Source organism: Cladophialophora bantiana, assembly GCF_000835475.1.
Source record: "Cladophialophora bantiana CBS 173.52 unplaced genomic scaffold supercont1.9, whole genome shotgun sequence".
In the NCBI taxonomy this organism is placed as follows: Eukaryota; Fungi; Ascomycota; class Eurotiomycetes; order Chaetothyriales; family Herpotrichiellaceae; genus Cladophialophora; species Cladophialophora bantiana.
The window spans coordinates 1,554,783-1,574,004 of record NW_015971583.1 but is presented as its reverse complement, the minus strand read 5'-3'; the positions used below and the strand labels follow the sequence as shown (position 1 = coordinate 1,574,004).

General features: G+C 51.6%; 8 protein-coding genes across 8 annotated transcripts; 2 read left to right on the top strand and 6 right to left on the bottom strand.

Annotated features, from left to right (window-relative positions):
* Positions 1-327: 327 nt before the first annotated feature.
* Z519_06885 (uncharacterized protein) lies at positions 328-1,999 on the bottom strand (the record flags this gene model as incomplete). Its single annotated transcript, XM_016764623.1, has 5 exons — positions 328-581; positions 635-1,321; positions 1,371-1,453; positions 1,509-1,702; positions 1,754-1,999. The coding sequence occupies 5 exons, from the start codon at positions 1,997-1,999 to the stop codon at positions 328-330; spliced, it is 1,464 nt and encodes a 487-aa protein (XP_016619705.1).
* Positions 2,000-2,501: 502 nt separating this feature from the next.
* Positions 2,502-5,117, bottom strand: Z519_06884 (uncharacterized protein; the record flags this gene model as incomplete). Its single annotated transcript, XM_016764622.1, has 6 exons — positions 2,502-2,681; positions 2,743-2,982; positions 3,040-3,266; positions 3,309-3,559; positions 4,133-4,689; positions 4,743-5,117. 6 exons carry the CDS (start codon positions 5,115-5,117, stop codon positions 2,502-2,504), a joined length of 1,830 nt encoding a protein of 609 aa, XP_016619704.1.
* A 1,097-nt stretch (positions 5,118-6,214) lies between these two features.
* Z519_06883 (uncharacterized protein) lies at positions 6,215-8,998 on the top strand (the record flags this gene model as incomplete). The annotated part of the gene is made up of 3 exons (XM_016764621.1): positions 6,215-6,371; positions 6,430-6,484; positions 6,544-8,998. The coding sequence occupies 3 exons, from the start codon at positions 6,215-6,217 to the stop codon at positions 8,996-8,998; spliced, it is 2,667 nt and encodes an 888-aa protein (XP_016619703.1).
* Positions 8,999-9,911: 913 nt separating this feature from the next.
* Positions 9,912-10,966, bottom strand: Z519_06882 (uncharacterized protein; the record flags this gene model as incomplete). Its single annotated transcript, XM_016764620.1, has 2 exons — positions 9,912-10,870; positions 10,933-10,966. 2 exons carry the CDS (start codon positions 10,964-10,966, stop codon positions 9,912-9,914), a joined length of 993 nt encoding a protein of 330 aa, XP_016619702.1.
* Positions 10,967-12,113: 1,147 nt separating this feature from the next.
* Z519_06881 (uncharacterized protein) lies at positions 12,114-13,076 on the bottom strand (the record flags this gene model as incomplete). Its single annotated transcript, XM_016764619.1, has 1 exon — positions 12,114-13,076. One exon carries the CDS (start codon positions 13,074-13,076, stop codon positions 12,114-12,116), a length of 963 nt encoding a protein of 320 aa, XP_016619701.1.
* A 424-nt stretch (positions 13,077-13,500) lies between these two features.
* Positions 13,501-14,037, top strand: Z519_06880 (uncharacterized protein; the record flags this gene model as incomplete). The annotated part of the gene is made up of 1 exon (XM_016764618.1): positions 13,501-14,037. One exon carries the CDS (start codon positions 13,501-13,503, stop codon positions 14,035-14,037), a length of 537 nt encoding a protein of 178 aa, XP_016619700.1.
* A 1,343-nt stretch (positions 14,038-15,380) lies between these two features.
* Positions 15,381-17,443, bottom strand: Z519_06879 (uncharacterized protein; the record flags this gene model as incomplete). The annotated part of the gene is made up of 2 exons (XM_016764617.1): positions 15,381-17,272; positions 17,323-17,443. The coding sequence occupies 2 exons, from the start codon at positions 17,441-17,443 to the stop codon at positions 15,381-15,383; spliced, it is 2,013 nt and encodes a 670-aa protein (XP_016619699.1).
* A 528-nt stretch (positions 17,444-17,971) lies between these two features.
* Positions 17,972-18,340, bottom strand: Z519_06878 (uncharacterized protein; the record flags this gene model as incomplete). The annotated part of the gene is made up of 2 exons (XM_016764616.1): positions 17,972-18,108; positions 18,172-18,340. 2 exons carry the CDS (start codon positions 18,338-18,340, stop codon positions 17,972-17,974), a joined length of 306 nt encoding a protein of 101 aa, XP_016619698.1.
* Between the last annotated feature and the right edge of the window lie 882 nt (positions 18,341-19,222).

The following is a 19,222-nucleotide window of genomic DNA, read 5'->3' as shown; positions in this document are numbered from 1 at the left end:
ATTTTCATAGGTTCCACGGATAGGTTCAGAGGATGAGGCGCTTCTTTGAAGAGTTCCTTTCGGCGATGAGGAACAGACTGCCACCAGTCATTACGGAGGGCCATCAATTCCTTGGCATCGAATCTGGAACAAGGGGATCCCCGGTCGGTCACCACGAAGCAAATAAAAGCCTTCTTGGGGATGTGGTCTGACTGTTAATATACTTTAGAAGGATCTTGACTACTTGTACTTGGTACATTCTGGCCCTTTGCGAACCTTCAGCCGCCACAGAATTTGCCTCATTCCAGGTGATCCCACAACGTCTCATTGTCCGGCCAATATCTCGCTCTAGAATTGATACTTGAACTCGGGCGATCTGTCCGTGAACTCTTCAGGCGGGGTGACCACGCCTTGGGCACGTAGTTCCGCCTTCCGATCTTCACGCTTCTGGTAGAGTACGCGTAGAATATTGAACACAATGAATGCGAAGGCCAGACTGCCCAAGGACCAGGAATGGCCCAGAACGAACCTTGGAGCGTCTGTGGAGGCGTATATTTGGCCGGAGATGATACCTCCCAGGTTTGTGAGAGTGAGCTGGGTTCCTAGCAGTGTCTTTAGCAAAGAACCTTGTCGATAGAACTGTGAAATGACTTACCCAAGCTTGCAGCTCTCTTCCCGTCAGGCGCGACATTGCCGGACAGCCAGGCAATGTTGCCTCCAGTGCAAAGGAAGCAAGCCGTGGCGATAAGGTAGGTTGCGAAATATTGAACTCCCACCGAAACGTCGTCCATTTTTAGAAGGATGGCATATCCCGCGATTCCAATAGGAGCACAAACCACCATAATCAAGAATCTCTTGTGGTATTTGTCCGAGATGACGGCGCCAACAGCATAGACAATCGCACCCCAGAGGTTGACGGGAATGACAAGATATTGAGCTTGCTTGGTGGAGTAGTGCAGTCCGTTCTTGATGATGATAGGCAAGAAAGTACCGAAACCGTAGAGGATGGTGACGACAGCAATCTGACTGACACCATGCAACCAGGTCTTCAAGTCTTTCCAGGCCAGCTTGAGATCATTGAGTTTGTAGTGGCCGTCACCTCCAGAGTACGATTCGGATAGCTCTGCACGGACAGCCATGAGTTTCTTCTCCTCCTCGTTGAGGAAGTAGGCGGTCTGATAGTTCTTTGGGACCAGGTATACACACATCCCAGCCCAGACAAGTGTGATGAGGCCCTCCAGAATATAGAGCCATCGCCAACCCGGATAGTTGGCAACGCCATCCATGTACAGAATTCCGAAAGCGATAAGGCCGCCAAAGGCGCCAGACAGCGCAGACGCAACTATATAACGTTAGATTGAGTATCTGTTGGAGCGTAGCACAATACTAACTGAAGAGATAGGATATCCTTTGAGCCAATTCTTCCCGTCTGTACCAGTTGGCCAAGAAAAGAGTCATGGAAGGAAACAGACAACTGAGAGCAGAAGAGATTAGGTTGGTTCATTACTTGAATCAGGTCAACCACGTACCCTTCAAACCATCCCAGCAGGATTCTGCAGACGCAAAGACCAGCAAAGTTTTGAATGAACCCCATGCACATACATACGAGTCCCCAGCAAAAGGTGATGACGGGAATGACTCGATTGAACTGAAGTCGTTTGACGAATAACGAGGTGGGTAGTTCAGCGAGCACATAGGTACAGTAGAAGATAGATACCGCTGTCTACTCTGAGGTCGGTCAGCTGAACAAAGGGTCTGGTACGAGGTAGCTTACATTGAGCTGGTTGCCGTGTAGACCGATATCATCAGCCATGCCCTGGGTGGCTGCGAAACCAATGTTGCCACGATCAAGATAGCTGATGAGCATGAGAAGCATCATCACCGGGGCGATGTAGAGATCGAGCTTGCGCCGCAATTTGGCTTCCTTTTTCTCGAACTCGATGACCTCCCTTGAACGATCATCGGTAACATACTCCTCGATCTCTGCCTTCTGCTTGAGCTCCTCGGTCGGGTTTGCCATGGTAATGTTGCCTTAATTTTTTTTCACACAATATAAGGCAGGGATTTGAAGAAGTGAGCTTCGCATATATGGGAACGGCTCAGTATCTGCGTGGAAAGATGAGATTGTTGTCGCAGAGGCCTGCTTATGATTTCGAGCCCAAAGTTGGGGTATTGAGTCCAGAATCAAGCCACGTGGGGAAAATCCTTGTAGAATGTCCAACAGAGTGGATATCTCCTGATCAAGCGGATGCAATGGAACGAGGCACAGGAGATATTGACGACAGCAACCAGGAGAAATTCCGGGCAGGAAACCTGATGGCCTGAGAGAGATATGTATCTCGAGCAGGGCCATAGCCTTTCGTCTCAGTGGCCAAGGCGGAGCATGTCATGGCCTGCAGACGCCATCTTGGTGCTATTGGTGGTAGAATCGGATTACTGACATGCCCAATCTCTGACAAGAGCCAGCACAAGGGAGGTATAGCTTAGTGATCGGCAATGCCGCAAGTCTGTCGGTGAGGGCGCTAGCTGCCAACGGTCGATGTAACCGCAGCGTCCATGCCATGAAGGATGCGGAGATTGGGGTTTCTCCAATCGGCATTTACCTGCTGGACAGGTCGTTGGAGAAGGTTGGCGACTGAGCGATGGTCGCTTAGGGCTGTCTGCCGAAGCTCGTCTTGAGAGCGTAGAAGTGGAATCAGCTTCTGCCATCGTTAGATTTTGGATATGTGCATCTGGGTATGGATGCTACTGAGACGTCTTCACAGTGCGACTCTGTTGGCGGCCCTCGCTCATCCTGGTCATGATTTGTCCAATCGTTCTGCCAGGATGGGCGCACCGACAATTCGACGTATGCAGACTGGGCTGAGTTGCAATTTCCAAAATCTCCATGATTTCTTCCAGTGTTCCGCCATACTTCAGGACCTTTTTCATGTGCAACTTTAATCCTGGGACATAAAGGTGGGTAGCGGCAGCATCGAACGCGCAGTATACGGACTCTTTTACCTGTCAATCAGTTAGTTAGATCCGATCACACGATTGCTAGAAGGAGGAAGGGCTGACCTTGGGCTCCAACCCGCCACACCCTTTACCCGAGCTGTCTACATCCTTCAGCTGGGGTACAGATGAGAAATTCAAATACTCCTGAAAGAATTCCGGATCCAGCGCTAGGAAATCCTCGCAGAAAGGATGCCAGCACCCTCTGTTCTTCGTAAAGTCTGCTTTCAACTTCTCTCGCTTCTCATCAAAAGGTTTGCCGACAGTATCGTGTGTGTCATATATGCCCTCCTCTTTGAAAGACCCCGATGTTCAGGCATGGATGCCCAATGTACCCGTCTTTTCAATCACCTCAATTATCTCAGCTGGAGTTGCCCCCTCTTTGAAGGCGGCATCAATATGTTTGCAAATCCCGGGAACGTAGAGATGAGTTGAAGCAGCATCAACAGCGATCCACATGAGTTCCTGGATCTTGGGAGACAGATATTTCTTCTTCTTTGGTACGGCGATGAGGTTGACGCTGGCTTCGAACAACTCCAGGCCGAGCTTTGCGATGCTCTCCCAGGATTCATCCCATTGCTCAAGCCTAGTTGAGAGACGAATGCTTCAATTCTGTGGGCTCTTTTGACGGCGCCATGTCTTTCTGTCTATGGGCCGGTTTCACTCAAGGAAGACAAAAGTACGATATCAAAAGCACCTACCAGTTCACTGCAATTAAGTCCCACAGGCAACGCAGTTCTCTTTCGGTTTGCTAAGAGCCTGGCGCTCAGGAAGAATTGGAGATCGAGCGCGGAGTTTGGACCGAGAGTTGCTCAATCTGCAGTGTGTGGGGAAAGACAATTTTCCTGTTTCAACTACCCGTCGAGCCCTTTAGGTACCTAGGTACGAGTTTTATTATGCCATGTCCCCCACTACCAATGCCTCGGGCAGCTAGGCTGATTCTCCGTGGAGCCTCGTTAAGCACCAGGACAACAGTGGACAAAAGGGAAAGGGCAGATAGGTTGGCAGTTTCGCGGGATTGCGCCACAGTGCTATGGTTGTAATAGAAGATATCAATGTAATTGAAAGCTCTTGCTTAGGGTGGCAACACTCAAACAAAATCCGCGAAACTCAAGAGCTTCCAAAGAATCTCGATTGGTTTGCTGGATCCTCTTCCCACTCAAAATCGTGCGCAAAGATCACCTCGACTCCATTCGACTCCAGAGTTTGGATCCGTTCAATGGTTTGCTCCGCCAGTTTCTTGTCCGCGTGGATACAACATATATGTCCATGTTCGTCAAGCCACTCCCCGATCTGTCTTTCGTTCCTCATAATCCGCCTATCATGGCACGCATCTCCAGCCAAGTAGACGCTGCTTGTAGGGCCAGTCCGTGCCAGCAGGTTAATGTGGCCGGGAAGATGACCTGGGGCATCAACGATGAGGAGACTGCCGTCACGGAATATGTCGAGGACTCGAGGTAAGTTCCCGTAAGCCCTCCATTCTTGGATAAAGTCTGGACCGTAGGAATCTAAGCTTTGTTTCTTGGTTTCTTCCTCTATATCCTCGTAGGGATTGGAAAGCTCAATTGTTCTTTCAGCGGGTAGCAAATCGGATTCGAAGAATGAGTGACTTCCTCGTAATGACCCATGACCTTGTAGCAAAGCATTCGCACCGCTCCCGATCACAAATGTACTTTTGGTGAAGTCGCGAGGTTCCCCCACATGATCCCAATGGACCTGGTGGCTCCTTCGTCAGACGAGCATTGAGACCTTGAGTGCGTGAGACTTACATGTGAGTAGATGACATAATGAATGTCGTCGGGTGTCAGTCCGCCCGCAGCGAGACTGGCAGTCACATCGGGAAGTGTTGTCATGGGCTGTCTCGTCTCGACATGTTTCCGAATCGGTGGTGAGTATCGATTGGTGTCGCGACGGAGACCTAGGTCGAAAACTATGCGTGTTGTTTGGCCCGTCTCTTGATCTTGATGGATTATCAGGAAAGACAAAGAGGGAACGATTCTCCGGGCGGTCTGCGAGGCTGGATGTACAAAGAAACGCTCCGGAAGCGAGAAATGACCAGCCGAAAGAGCGTAGACTTGGACGGTGGCTTCAGAGGGGCTCTCTGGCGGTGATGGCGGCGCCTGGTTCGGATACGGTGAAGACATGCCGCCGCTGCAGCTTCGAGAACTGTATCGAAAGAATACGCAGCGCTGTTGGCATGACTTGAGGAGCTCTTTAGGACTTTAGGCAAGATCGATGTTGACCAAGATCGGATACCAGCCATGGTCCCACTTGCTGGAGGGTGGCCGTTGGGGTAAGAGGCATGGCCAAAAGGAGTTTCGGCATGTTTTCATGCTTCTCCAATAAGGTGAACAATCCTGCTAAAGATCCTCCCGTGTTCCACATCGCTAGCTAGATCTTGGCTGGAACCCGTGAGTCGGCAGACGAAGTCGGTGACAGCTGTCCCCAGTAAACGTAGACTTGATAGGGTCTGTGAGCTCTTGAAGAGCCTTTTCTGGGACGTAGATCTTCTGTTGGTACGCAGAGAGCACACTTTACTTGAGATCAACGGATGACATACCTTGGATGTCGTGTCGCTGTTCGACAGTGTGGAGTTGTCACTGCTCGCCAGGTCTGTGATGAGGAGGCTGAAGGGGCTATTAATGGCCTCGGCAGGGAGCAAGTTGTTGGTTTGATCCGAGAACGGCGGACAGCCGTCGCCTCTCTCATCGCAGCTGAAACGTGCTGGGTTCCGCAGCGAATCGCTTCCCTCTTTGAGGCTCTCATGCTCCAGGTTGGTTCCGGGAGTGCCCCCCCTGTTTCTCTCAGGTTTGGTACTCAATAAGGGTTACTTTGGGGGGGAGGGTTGCGCCTAGCAGTCTCGGCATCCAGTCATCCAAACCTCCTTTCACCCTTCGGCGCGCCTAAAGCCTTCTACTGGCTTCGAACGGGGAGCCTGGGTGAGCCCCGCAGCATGTGGCCTGTTCGCCCACTAGCTCCATGTTTTCTTGCACTGTGGCGAATCTTGAGCCCTGCAACCTGCTCGCCTACTCGCCTGCGGTGTGCACATGCAGCGAGGCGGCCACCGCCTTCTGCCACACCAATCCCTCCACAGCCACCCCAGAATTTCCCCCAGAGCTTCATTCCCATCACCCAAGCTATTCGAGATCTTTGTCCAGATACCTCTTTGGGCTTTCCCGCGTCGCTTCGCCCTTGGCTCTAGGATCTATTCATAGTCCCTGGTAGAGATGCTCTTGAGCCCATGATCGAAGACAAAATCAATGCCGAGATTGACGGCCCGGAGTTGGAGGAAGACCGGAGTCAGGAACCGCCCCCCAAAAAACCCAAAAGATTCCAGTGCAGACATTGCCAGAGGCTTTTTGCGCGACTAGAGCATCTGCAACGGCATGAGCGAACCCGTATGGCTCTCCGTCTCCCTATAGTTCCGTACGCGCGCCCTTCCTGACCGCTGATCAGATACTCGAGAGAAGCCTTTCGCCTGTAATCAATGCGACAGCAAGTTCACAAGAAGGTATCGTAACCAGTTACCTCACCGGTCGCGTGGAACACTAGCAGCTGACACTGATCGAGTGACCTTCTGGTTCGACATGAGAGACTCAGTCACGATACGGAACGATGGGGAAGGAATGGCCGAAGCGGCCAGGGCGCTGGTGCCGTCAGTTCAACATCATCATCTACAGGTCGAAAAAGACGGAACACCGACGACCACGACCACCACGCTTTAGATCTCCCCGACGCTCCCAGCACGAGCACGACCGACTTCAATCCCTCTCAAAATCTTGTCCCCAACTACTTGCCTACGAACTCGAATCAGACTACGAGCGGTACACCGAATGGCCATGACCTTTCCTTTGCGACATTGCTCATGGCTGCGGAACATGCTCGGCCTCAGGATGCCCAAGCCCACGCTCCCCTGCGACAGCCAAACCCTCTCGCAACGCCAATATTCCCTGTTCAAGACCAGTTCCTGCCCGACCCAACACCTCAAGCTTCCATGTCAGCTCCGGCCGACCAGGTCAATGGCATTGTGGGATTCGACTTCGAGGATTCACTTCAAGATCTTGCAAACTTCATGGACAACGGTGCTCTATCCTCCTACCATTTTTCGTCGATGATCAGTGCTGAACAGCCCATACCGTTCTTCTCTCCTGAGTCCTTCACCCACACGGCCGACGTGCTTCCAACCGCCGAGCCTCGTCCGGTCTCGCGCCCTGTGTCTCGTGCGCTTCCTAACCCCGATCACCCCGAAGATTCAGGCTCATTCTCACGGTTTGGGTCCCGTCTACCATCATTGCAACCAGAAGAGAGCCCCTCGGCGCCGCAAAGCGAGCAAAACAGCATCCATCGTCCGCTCGCCGACATCAATATCGAAGACCGGCAAAACGTCGCCCTAAAACTCGCTGAGTTCGCCCATGTGGTGCCTAACACCTTTCAGCTCCCGTCTCGGCTAGCATTATCAAGATATCTGGCCGGCTACGTCAATGGTTTCCATGAACATCTGCCTTTCCTTCACATCCCTACCTTATCTGTAAATAATAGCTGCATCGAGCTCATCTTAGCCATGGCAGCGGTCGGTGCACAGTATTGCTTTGAGGGACAAAAAGGAGTCGAGCTCTTTTCCGTCAGTCAATCAATAGCCATGCAACGAATTCGCCAGAGAGATGCCAGACTAGCCGCCTCCCACCGTTCGGCAGAGGTATCACCTCAATATTCCGGACATGGGAAATCTAGCGACTTGGCGACGGGAGAAACACCGCGCAGTGGTTCCTTGTCAGGATGCCTGGGTTTACCATCTCAGCCAGATTCCGAATCTGGCTTGCAGAGAGAAGATCTGATGCAAACCGCACAGGCGTTACTTTTGCTCATGGCGATGGCAACTTGGGCTAAACACCGGGAAATCCTTCGCGAGGCGCTCGCAATACAGAGTGTCCTGGCGACATTGGTGAGGGACGATGGGTTCAGGAGTCAGCCAATGCCCGAAGATATTAGCTGGACTGATTGGATTCGACGCGAGACGACCAAACGCACCAAGTTCATTGTCTTTTGCTTCTTCAACCTGCACACCATCGTTTACAATGTTCCTTCGCTTATCCTTGCCTCCGAAGTTGACCTCACCTTACCGTGCAACGCTGCCGAGTTCAAAGCGCCAACAGCAGCAAAATGGAAAGAGTTGCGAGCCCGATCGACCTCTGAAACCAGCTTTCAGACAGCTTTGCATCGCTTGTTCTCTCGCAGCGGCAACGATGTGAGCACCTATAACTCTTCACTGGGGAATTATGTTCTCGTTCATGCACTTTTGCAACATATTTTCTTCGTCCGCCAGATCTCGAGATATCGCCTTGACCACGATGGCGATTTACGATCTGACGACGTCGCTGCCATAGAGCAGGCCTTGAGGAATTGGCAGTTGGCGTGGAAACGGAATCCCGAATCATCGCTGGACCCGATGAATCCGAATGGGCCAGTGACATTCAACTCTACCGCGCTCCTGCGCCTCGCATATATCCGCCTCAACGTTGACTTGGGACCCGGACGGGCACTGGATACTCGCGACCCTGTTCAGATTGCCAATGCCTTTCGAGACAGCCCTTCTGTCAAGCGGACACCGAAGCTCGTCCGAGCCGTCCTGCACTCTGCTCATGCTCTAAGTATTCCAGTCAAGATTGGTATCCATCTCGTTGCACAGACGCAAACCTTCATGTGGTCAATTCAACATTCTTTGTGCACGTTGGAGTGTGCTTTTCTGCTAAGTAAATGGCTGGAAGCATTGAGCCTGCCAGAGTCGGGTCCTGCGATAACGAATGACGAGCAAAAAATAGCGACCTTGGTCAAGACGATGCTGGACGAGACAGAGTTTGCGATGCCTGTGGATGTGGCTATCGACTCACCTGCTGCAATGAAATATCTCAGCGCGGGTGTACTGAGGGTGTGGGCCCAGGTGTTCCGCGGTGCTCAGACGTGGGCAATTGTCGATGTCATTGGGACGAGCCTCAACATCTACGCTGATATGTTAGAAGCAGGGTGAAGCAAGCCTGCTGAGAGTCTGGGCTGTGACTTTGTCATTGAAGTTATCAGCAGCCTGTTGCGATCCTACATTTCCGTGACAGCATTCGTTGTGGTGCATTGCCTTCTTTGCATCAATTCGACAAAGAATATGTGGGATTGCCTGGAAAGGCCGCCAGTTGCCGCTTCGCACCTCAAGTCTCATTCGGGACGCACGACACGCCGAGCTTATCCCAGCTTAAATAGCTGTGGGAATCCTAGATCTGACCGAGGGCTTGTCGGCTCATCCTATCATTGTACCTCGGGCCTATATCAGTTACCCCGAGCCTTGATTGTGTAAGGAACGCTATCTTGGTCTAAATCCGATGAGGCTGGGACTGCAGCAAAGACCGGGAATGGGGTTGAGCCCTAGAGGTGACCGGCTTTCCCGTATAGGATGGATGTGGCCCGAGATTTTAGATTGCCCGTTGATGGCATTTCCCCTTATGCCAGGGTGTTCTGAGAACGCGCGAGACTGTACGGTGGCACTCCAAGCACTACGTATCATTTTATACCAGTCGATTGCTACGACTGGCAATCCGAGACGAGGGTAGCAACAGATGCTGGGACCAGGGAGGACCGATAACCTGACTCGACCCGAATACTGCCGAAGCAGGCCTCTGGCTTAATCCACCCTCAAAATGATAGTGTCATTCACCCGTGTGCTGATAAGCTCATCAGGCGTTCTTCGCCGTTAATGATAACATCAGCGACCTGAACCTGTGAGGTGGCACGCCATAGCAGAGCACCGGGTGCTGGTTCCGGACCCTGACGAATGTGGAGAATAACAGCGACGTTAATGCGGATGACATGGAACTTTTATCAGGTTCAGTTTGCTTGTTCTGGTCTCGGTTGAGAAATTCCGCCTCATTCATCTCTCCATCGACCTCCTTCCCTCACCGCCCTTGATCGTTCAACCACTTGTAAACAACGCGAGCATCCTTGCCCTTATACCTCTGATCCGTCATAGCCTCGTCAAATGCTGCCAAAGTAGGTTTATCCAGGATGGTCCTCGCGCCCACCATTTCCGCCAACGAGGATCCCATCTCCAAGACGTGCTTGCACAGTTCGATCCGGAAGCCGCCTTCGTAGCCTCGACTCGCCGGGGCGTTCGCATGGATTCCCGGGACAGGGTTCGACTGAGAAGTGACCCAACATTGTCCGCCGCTGACGTTGATCACGTCAGTGAGCAATTTGAGATCCAGGCCCATCTTTGAGCCGATGTTCAATGCTTCGCTTGCCGCTAGACTTGTGATTGCAGACAAGTAGTTATTGATCACTTTAAATGCGGTCCCTGCACCGACGTCGCCGCAATGGAATATACTATCTTTCTTACCCATGTGCTGGAGATACTCCTTTGCCCGCTCGAAGGCATCTTTGGTCGTAGCACCGACCATGAACGTCAAGGTTCCCGCCTCTGCGCCCATGGGTCCACCGCTGACGGGGGCGTCGACGAAGTCGAGCGTTGCTCCCGGGGCGAGTTTCGGGGCGGCCTCCTTTGTCGCGGCTGCGACTTTTAAGATAGTACCCGTTTCGATCGTGCCGCATTCCATTATAAGCTTCTTCTGGGGTGCTCCATTCTTGGAGGCGTCGATGGCGCCCTGAATCACCCCTGTTTCCGGGTCTAGATACACTTTCTCTACCGATGCGGCTGTAGGGAGCATGGTTATCAAGGTGTTGGCTTGTTTGATCGCTTCATAGCCGTTGGACACGACCTCGATGGGGCCTTTGGAGGAGTTTTCGGATTGGAATTTCTGCAGCGCTGCTTGCGAGACGTCGCAGATCAGGAGGGTCGAGGTGGAGGGCAGTTTGGCGCGCAGGTTTACGGCCATGGAGTAGCCCATGACGCCGATGCCTATGAGAATGTTCTTAGGAGAGGTGCATGATGACCAAATTGAAGTAGCGGGACTCTTTTACCGATGAACGCGACAGTATCCTGTGGAGAAGACATGTTGTCGATGATGTCGCTATATCAGGCCGTATTGTCTCTGGTGATATTGTTGTACTTGGGAGCCACTGAAGCGGTTTTCCTGTTTTACTTGCGACAATGTATGTCAGCCTCGTCTCGCTCTACGGATTATGCAAGATGGTGGTCTAAGACGATCAAAACGTGTCGTCGACATGCTTTTGGCCCTTTTCGGCACCGACACTGGACCACTCCGCTCCTCGGAGTCGAGGCCGAGAAGACTCCAATGGAATGGATCGCTGTGCGGCAAATGCGATGCGGATGCGTCGTATTGAAATGTAACAAAGTATGCTCCTGGGGGCAGCCACGGCTTTGCCACAAAACTCCGTTTTTCCAGTGGAACGATGTGGTTGGAGAAAGGGACCGCACAAGAGAATGTCGGGGTTGGGGGACTGACAATGTTGGAGGATCAGCCGAGGCTGTCAAAGGCTTGCAAAGCCTTCGTGATTGTGGGGTTGGGGAATATTTCTCCAATATCGAGGCACAAGACATGTTCGAACACCGAACCCGTGAAAGATGGTCTCTGATGGGGATGGACAGAAGATTCGTCCTGGATTCATCGACCAAAAGTCAGAGAATAGAGGTATCAGGGGTGGGCCAAGGGGAACAAGTGTCAAATTCCCCCAACACTCCCTTTTTTGGAGCTGACACGGTGGTTCACAAGGCTTGATTTTCAGGGGCGGGGGGGCTGTTAGGGACTGAGCAGTGAGCACAAGGATCTCCTCATGCAGCGCTGAATGTCAAAGACGTAGATTAGCCATATCCAAAACTCGCCCGGCAAGGAAGCTGTGTGCTGTCGATGGCACTCAAGTCACTTTGCTTACTGTTTTCGCGCCCATGCGTGACCTGCATTATCTAGCAATGAATGCTCCCACTTAGAGACGGACAGGAGACACACCGTCATGTAATCCTTTGCCTTCATTCCTTCTCCCATAGGGTGGAAGGCGGAAGAATAACGCGACCAGGCTCAGACACACGGCGGGAGATGGGACGGAGACGTGAGCAGTAACAAAAGGGGCCTACTGTAGCTACGATTTCTGAGGCGTTGATCGTCCATTTGACAACCTGGGATCAAAGCCTCCCGGTCCCTATATTTGAGACTCTATTACGGAACACATCTCCCCAGATTCCTTTACAGAGCTCCAGGGAAGAACCTGTTCTTATTCCCCTCCCGCCACCCCTTGTCATGGGCAACAATCACCTCCACCTCCACTTGCTCTCCGTTCGCTGCGGTTTCAAACACGGGACACGGCTTCTTTAATAACGGTCCAATCTTTTCCAGAGTTGCCTTCGCTTTCTCCGTATCCACATGTACGGACCTCAACCCGCCGTGTCCATCATCATACAGCGCAATGTCTTTTTCACCCGTCAAGATGCGCGGATCATGACAACAATCACCACCCAAGTATACCCACTTCGTGTGACTGAGACGTGCGAGAAGGTTGACGTGTCCAAACAAATGTCCTGGAGAGTCGACGACGTATAAGCTGCCGTCGCCAAAGAAGTCGATTGTATGGGGGAATCCCGCGAAGGGTTTCCATGTATGTTTCGTCTGTGACTTCGCGGCGGTGGTACTTTCGTTGCTTGTTGGCGGGAGCTCGGACGTCCGATCTTGGGGTAGCAGATCTGGATTGAAGATCTCCTTTGGATAGTGAGGCGGCGCTCCATTCTTCAGTAAATGCAGTGTGCCGGAGCCAACGACAAACTGAGAGTTGGGAAAATCGTCCGGAGTGCCCTCATGGTCCCAGTGGACGTGTGATAGCATGACTATGTCAATATCCTTGGCCGGATCGAGGCCGCCTGCGCGCAGACTGTCGGCGCAGTCTGGGTGGAGGATGGTGGGTTGACGGTTGGCAATATGCGCTTGTTGTGCGGGCGGGTATTTCGATAGATCACGCTTGAGCCCCAGGTCGAAGACGAACTTGGTAACTTTGCCATCTGGACAAGAGTGCTGTATCAGAAACGACAAAGAAGGAACGGTGGCTTTCTTGTCGGGGTCGGCATGGGTGATGAACAGACGTTCGGGCAGAGTGAGTTGTCCTGCCTCGAGGGCAGATACTGTCACGTAGACCTCCTGTTTACTTGATGAGCCCATCCTTAAATCAAACCTTCTTGCAGATTGTTGCGGTACAGGTTGACCCAGGCTGTAATCTTAGATCAATGGCAGGGCTTCGGGCGCTTGGTTTTGACAATGAGCCCTCCTTTCGACTTCCCCGCAAGATAACTCGATGGAGTTTACACACTTATTAGAATGCTGGTGGTTTGGAGAAGCAGGCCGATTAACGGAGCAGCTCCAATCCGTCAGCCAAGGCCTAGCAAGTGCAGTTTACAACTACATATATCCCATGGAAAAGGCCATAATTCCCACACCAAAAGGAAAAGAGCATCCCTGGCTGACTAGCATGGGACAATGCACTTATCGCCTCTGTCGCTCGCTTCGACTGATCAAAATAGCAGCGGCACCTCTCAAAATATCATTCGGCCATAGATTTCCGCACCCATCAATGCTCTAGTCTTCCATGTCCTCGAGGTCAAGACATCGTCGGCGACAAATTCGAGAGTCGTCCTCATCGGCAGATCCATCATCTCGGATCGTCAAACTGCTGATAACAGTGTTGTCGCTGAAGACGGATCGTGTGTCATCTGAAGAACTTGAGGAGGCCAGGCTGAGCGAGTCCCTCGGTGGAGTCTCTGTAGCCTGGGGATCTGACCAAATCACTCCGGAGGAAGGGGAAGAACAGTCCCTCTGCCTGTCAAGGCTCGCCCAGTCAAGCAAGCTTGAAGTCGAGGAGATTCTTGTGTCTGCATCCATGGGATCTAAAGGCGAGACTGCATCAGAGCGTGTTGATTTCCGAGAGAGCTCGGTACTAGTGCTGTTGCATGGACGAGGCTTCGTCCTCGCTGTCTCCCCCTTCTTCGCCCGCATCGTTTTCTGTATCGATATCGCCATCTTCTTCAAGGTTGCCATTGGAGCTACTCATTGCTTAATCCCGCAGACACCGGTCGATTTCTCCGACGAAGTCGAACTCGTAGACATAGATATCGTCAACATCTAATTTGTCCTTGTGCTTGGCCGTCTTGTGGACTTTGGAACTGCGCCATGGGACGTTAAGACGAAGCGAATCCGGGGTAGCTCTAATCTCCGTCTTCAAGTAATTGCCACAGTGCCGACAAAGACATTCGAATCTCCATAGTGACATCTCAGCCGTGTAGAAAGATCTGGTTGACAACTCGGAGGCACACGATCAGGTGAAGTCTTTGGGTCTCAGCGTTCTGCGAGCTGCAAAGGATAGAGACGCGGGAAGGCCAGTGATAATGTGCTACGAGGCTGTTAAGACTTTCTTTTTCAAACGAGGGTGAGCTGAGATATGTGGCGAACTTCTATAGATGGCATAACAAATTGGATATAACAGATACGAGCGATAGTGCGTCACGTTGAGGAGGCTCAGAAGCAATCGAACATAGGTGTAATAGAGCTTTGTCCTCCCTTCCGATCGAATGTTGCTGGCTGGAAGGCACCTGGGTGATAGACCAGGCACCGTCGTAAGATAGCGGTCCGTATGCTCATTTGCGGAGCAATGATCTTTTCCGAATTTATAGCATTGTCGGATCAGGATGTAGAACAATCCAGTTGTTAAGTGAAAGTAGAGCCATTTTCCTGTCATTAGATTGTCTCCAAAATTGTAGGTCTTTTAAGGAGTCCTGGTCTCGACGATCGCATCCTGTGCGATATCGCTTCTAGAAACGACCGTGGCTGCATGGGACATTAGACGTAAAGAGATCTTTCTATTGTTATCAAAACACTTATTGCCAATCACGGTCGGCTGGGGGTTATTTCTGATTTGTTCTTGTAGGAAGGCGAACACAGGGACCAACTGTCCAGCGCGTAAAGAGACGCAGCGGAGCTGACAGGAACAAATCGAGAAACCAAGGTCTGCGAAATGGATGTAGATTGTGTAGTAAAAAGTGTTAAAATGATCTCTCGGCCCGAGGCTGAATGCAAGTAGTTCTATAGAGAAACCTTGGTATATCAATGTCCGGCGTCTATAATTGTGGGTGAGCAGGCCGCTTTTCTCTTAGACGCTGTAGTCCCGTTTGCCTTGTTGCTTGACCATGTTGGTCTTCTCCCGCTGCGGTGACGCCGAGGGTCACAATATCTTCCCTGTCTACCTGGGCGTGGTCAGTACAAACCCTGACGTGCCTCATCTGGATAGCGTAGGCTTGGGGAATTGTTACTCCGGAATAATGGGCATGGTGGGACCAACTTCCATGAACGTGAACGCTGAGGATGCGTGAAAACTGTCTCATCATTCAATCCTGTCGTATAGTCCTGTATCTGAGCGCAATGCCCTTCAAGAGCAGGGTGTTCCATACCTATCCCTCCGCTAAGTAATTTCTTTCATAATATTTTTCCAAAGGCGACAGCGTCAACCCTCCGCCTCTGCCGTCCCAGAAATCCTCGCGGCTCACCAGCATTACCGATTCCTCGACTCCGTCCCGACGCAGCAGAGCTCGTGCTCGCAAGCCGCAGATTTTGATCGTACCATGCCGAAGCCATGAGTTTGAGTTCGCGTTGAAGAATAATGTTTTGTTTTATGAGTCGTTCAATTTCGGATTCCTCATCTAGCGAGTAGGAAGAGTTAGCTGCCGTGCCTTTTGGCACGGGAGGAGGTACGACATCCTTTTCAGCTTCTTGAGATTCACTTTCACGTTGGATCTTCCTCTGCATGTCCTTAATCGTCTGGTCCTGTTTTTGTACGTGCGCGAGTAGGAGCTTGTTCTTGGTCCTTTGCTGCTCGATTGCGCCAATCAGCTTCTTTTGCGCGCGCAGGGACGATTCTCGCTCCGTGGCAGTTCCGGCTTGTGCCTGCGCACGCATAGCAGACATGATTGCTTTCAGCTCATCTTCAGAGATGCTCTCCTTGTCTTCAAGGCCAGGGATGGTTGTTTCTGCGTCCCTCGGAAAGACAAGATCTGTATCATTCGCCTTTGGAGAGGTGGTGCCTCCATTCAGTAGTGCAGCGGCGAGACGGGCTTCTGACTCGGCAAATTCCGCTTCTTCTTTCTCAAAGTCTTTGTTGACCGGGTCTGGGGCCCTTTCCTCTGTTGGTGCTGTGGGGATGCCCTCTTCGTAGTCGCGCAGTCTGCTTTGTAAGTCTTCCAAAGCATGATTCTGTCGAGATAACTGTTCAACAGTGTCATGATACCGTGCTTCAAGTGCGTGGTAATCAAATTCGAGCCTCTTCTTCATCTCGTTTAACTCGTATCTTTCTTGCTCAATGCTAGGTAGGAGCCGACGGTATTCGTCAATCTCTCGATGCAAATCACTCGAGCTCGCCTGAGCAAAGTCGGACTGCTTTAGTTGATTCTGCAACTCCGTCACCTTAGCTCTGAGATTCGTGTTGTCCTTCTCAAGGTCCTGGCTGGCTTCCAGCTTCTGTCTGTATTTCTCCGCAGTATTTGCCTTCCGAGCCAGACGATCTCGTTCGATCTTCATCTCATCGTAATCATCCTGCAGCTTTTGGGCCTTCTCAGCCTTGATTTTGAGAACCTCGTTATTCTTCCGTAGGTCCTCCACTTCAGATTCGGTCTCGAGTACCCGATTCTCTAAAGTGGCGATCAGGGTGTCATGTTTGGAGTCCAGTGGCCGGTTCGAAATATCAGACTTCCCTGCGAGAATGGCAGCTAAGCGGTCGTTGGACTCTTTCAGGTCATCTTGAGCTTGGATGAAACGCTCTTGCAGTTTCTCGTAGCGCGAATACGACTCGTCGAGCTGTTTCTGGAGTTCCCGCTTCTCGTAGGCTATCCGCTGGTTGTCGGCGATAACTTTGCCTAGTCTCTCTTCTGATTCAAGCACGGATTCCATCTCTGTAGAACGACGAGGAGAGCTGAGAAGGTCTTCATGAACTTGATCACTCAGGTCTTCCACACCAGCCTCGTCAGCTTCCGCTCCATCTTCTCCCGCCTCTTGCACTGTCTGCATCAAAACTTCCTGAGTTGACTCTGCCAGCTCCTGCATCTGCTTCAAGTAGTCAATTCGGTCGGCGCAATTGATAGCCGCCACCACGAGGAGCTTCAGGAGAGCGACGGTGTCTGTGAGAGAGGAGGACTGGGCTATAGCCTTCAGGTCAGGGCGACCACCAGGGAGAGGCAGTCGTTGCCCACATTCCTCGACGAGGAAGATGGAGAGCGCATCGTAAATGTGTTTGAGATTTGTCCACTTGTTGATCCATTGATCAGTTTCGGGGTCTTCTGGAAGTTTACCAGGAAAGCTAAAGCGGTCGATTTGCTCTGGAAGAGGTTAGAGAACTTGCGCGATCTTTGCAAAGACTCAAACATACGAAGAGCCTTCCATATGAGGTCGCCATTGGTGAAGTCGTCTACAGTGTACACTGGGTCCGCGACTGCGAGACTGTTGATCCAGTCGATAAGCCCGGCAGCAATGGCTTCTTCGGTCGCCATGGGAGAGGAATATGTTTATGTTGATAGCATTTCATTATTGCACTGACTGCTGAGCTGTGACGGGTCCAAACACAATGAATGGCCCCATGGTTTCAGGATGAGGAATAGTGAAGACGCGAAAAACGTTTGGGGCGCGTTACTTCCGCCGGAGGCTGTGGAGGCAGAGAGGCACGAGGGAATCAACACCATGACGTCGACCCGTTCATTGTTCTCGTCAACAATATCACCCCATGAGCATTTGACACTTTTCCCCAGATCTAGTACAGAGACAGGAGAGGCAATATCCATGATATGGAGCAGTTGAATACTTTTGAATTATCAATGATTTCTCTAGCGAGTGAGGTACTCAGTGCTCTATGACTCCGTACAATGCCTCCCAACAACATGGCGGCCCAACAGGAAAATTGCCTTCACACCAATCATGCCATCGTACTCAGAATTTCGTTGCTTTCAGTTCGTGATATTATCTCCATTCATGATCCAGAACACCTCGTCATATGTGCATCTCCCTATTCGAGATTCATCCTTCTATTGAGCGGAGCTCGTTGAGCCGTCAATGTTGACCACGTAGTCGTCCTCGATATATGGCGAATACGCTTCAGCCAGTGCACTGATTTTATCGAGTGTGACTTCTGAAACTTTGGCTGCGAATCCTTTGATGAGGGCTGTCACAGAGTCAGCGTAGCCCCGGCAAAGGGCCGAAGCGGCGTCAAGGAATAACTTCTCACAATATTCATGCGTTATGATACCACCATCTTTCTCGATTTCCGCAATTGCCTTGTCAATGATGGAAGATGGAGTGTTGGCCGGAAAGGACACCACAACAGGTTTCTGCGGTGGAGGCAGGGCGAATACTGCGGCGACGAAGGCGAGTAAGAAGAGGATCGGTAGACGCATTTCGGGTGCTCAAATTATATCGGTCAGAGTCCTGAAAGCGGGAGCAGGTCTCTGCAGTAGTGCTATGAGCGGTGCGATGATGGACAGAAATGGTACCGGTATATGGGTTGTCGAGAAAAATCACTGCGTAATTTTGTGAACCTAAATGGGAGGGAGATTCGGAATGGCAGGAGACGGTTGCGGACTTGACGCAATGGCTTCATCGCTCTTCTGACAGATCCGGCGGCTGCAGAGGTTGGCGGTTGAGTTGACAGTTGCCGCCTGCGTCAACCGTCCATTTCCCTTCCCGCGTCTCTCCTGCTCTCCCTCCCGCCTCCCTTCTCTTCCCTTCGGTTCCCTCTTTGCTCTCGTCTCACCACTTCGTCTCCTCTGGCATCATCATCGCACCCATATCGTCATTCATCCCCTTTGTCTTGGTAGTGTGGTCGAATTGGTGATGAGACAGTGCTCCCCCAGCTTTGGCCCATCCAGTCACCGTGTGACCGGAGACGATTCACAATTTCACCACTGCACTTCACATCCTCATTGCGCTGCTCATTCGACGCTTACTTGAACACCAATCGCCTGATCGAACTCGACTTTGTGCCTATCCCGAGTCTCTGTGCATGCGGCAGGTCATGACTTGAAGACCCTGAAGAGCTGTCTGGGGTGGATCACCATCGAATTCTGGGCTGCTGGAGCGTTGGACTGGAGCAAGAAGAAAGAAGCAGAATAACATACCAGGTGTCACTCTGAATGGTTGTAGATAGCCAAAAGATACCACGACGCTTTTTCCTTTTGCTGTCTACCTTGCTCAGGCGCATCCGTGTCTGACGGCTCCAGTCGCTGCTTGACATCAAGAGAGTCATTCATTGCTTGCTTCGCCGCATGCCCGTTTGACTC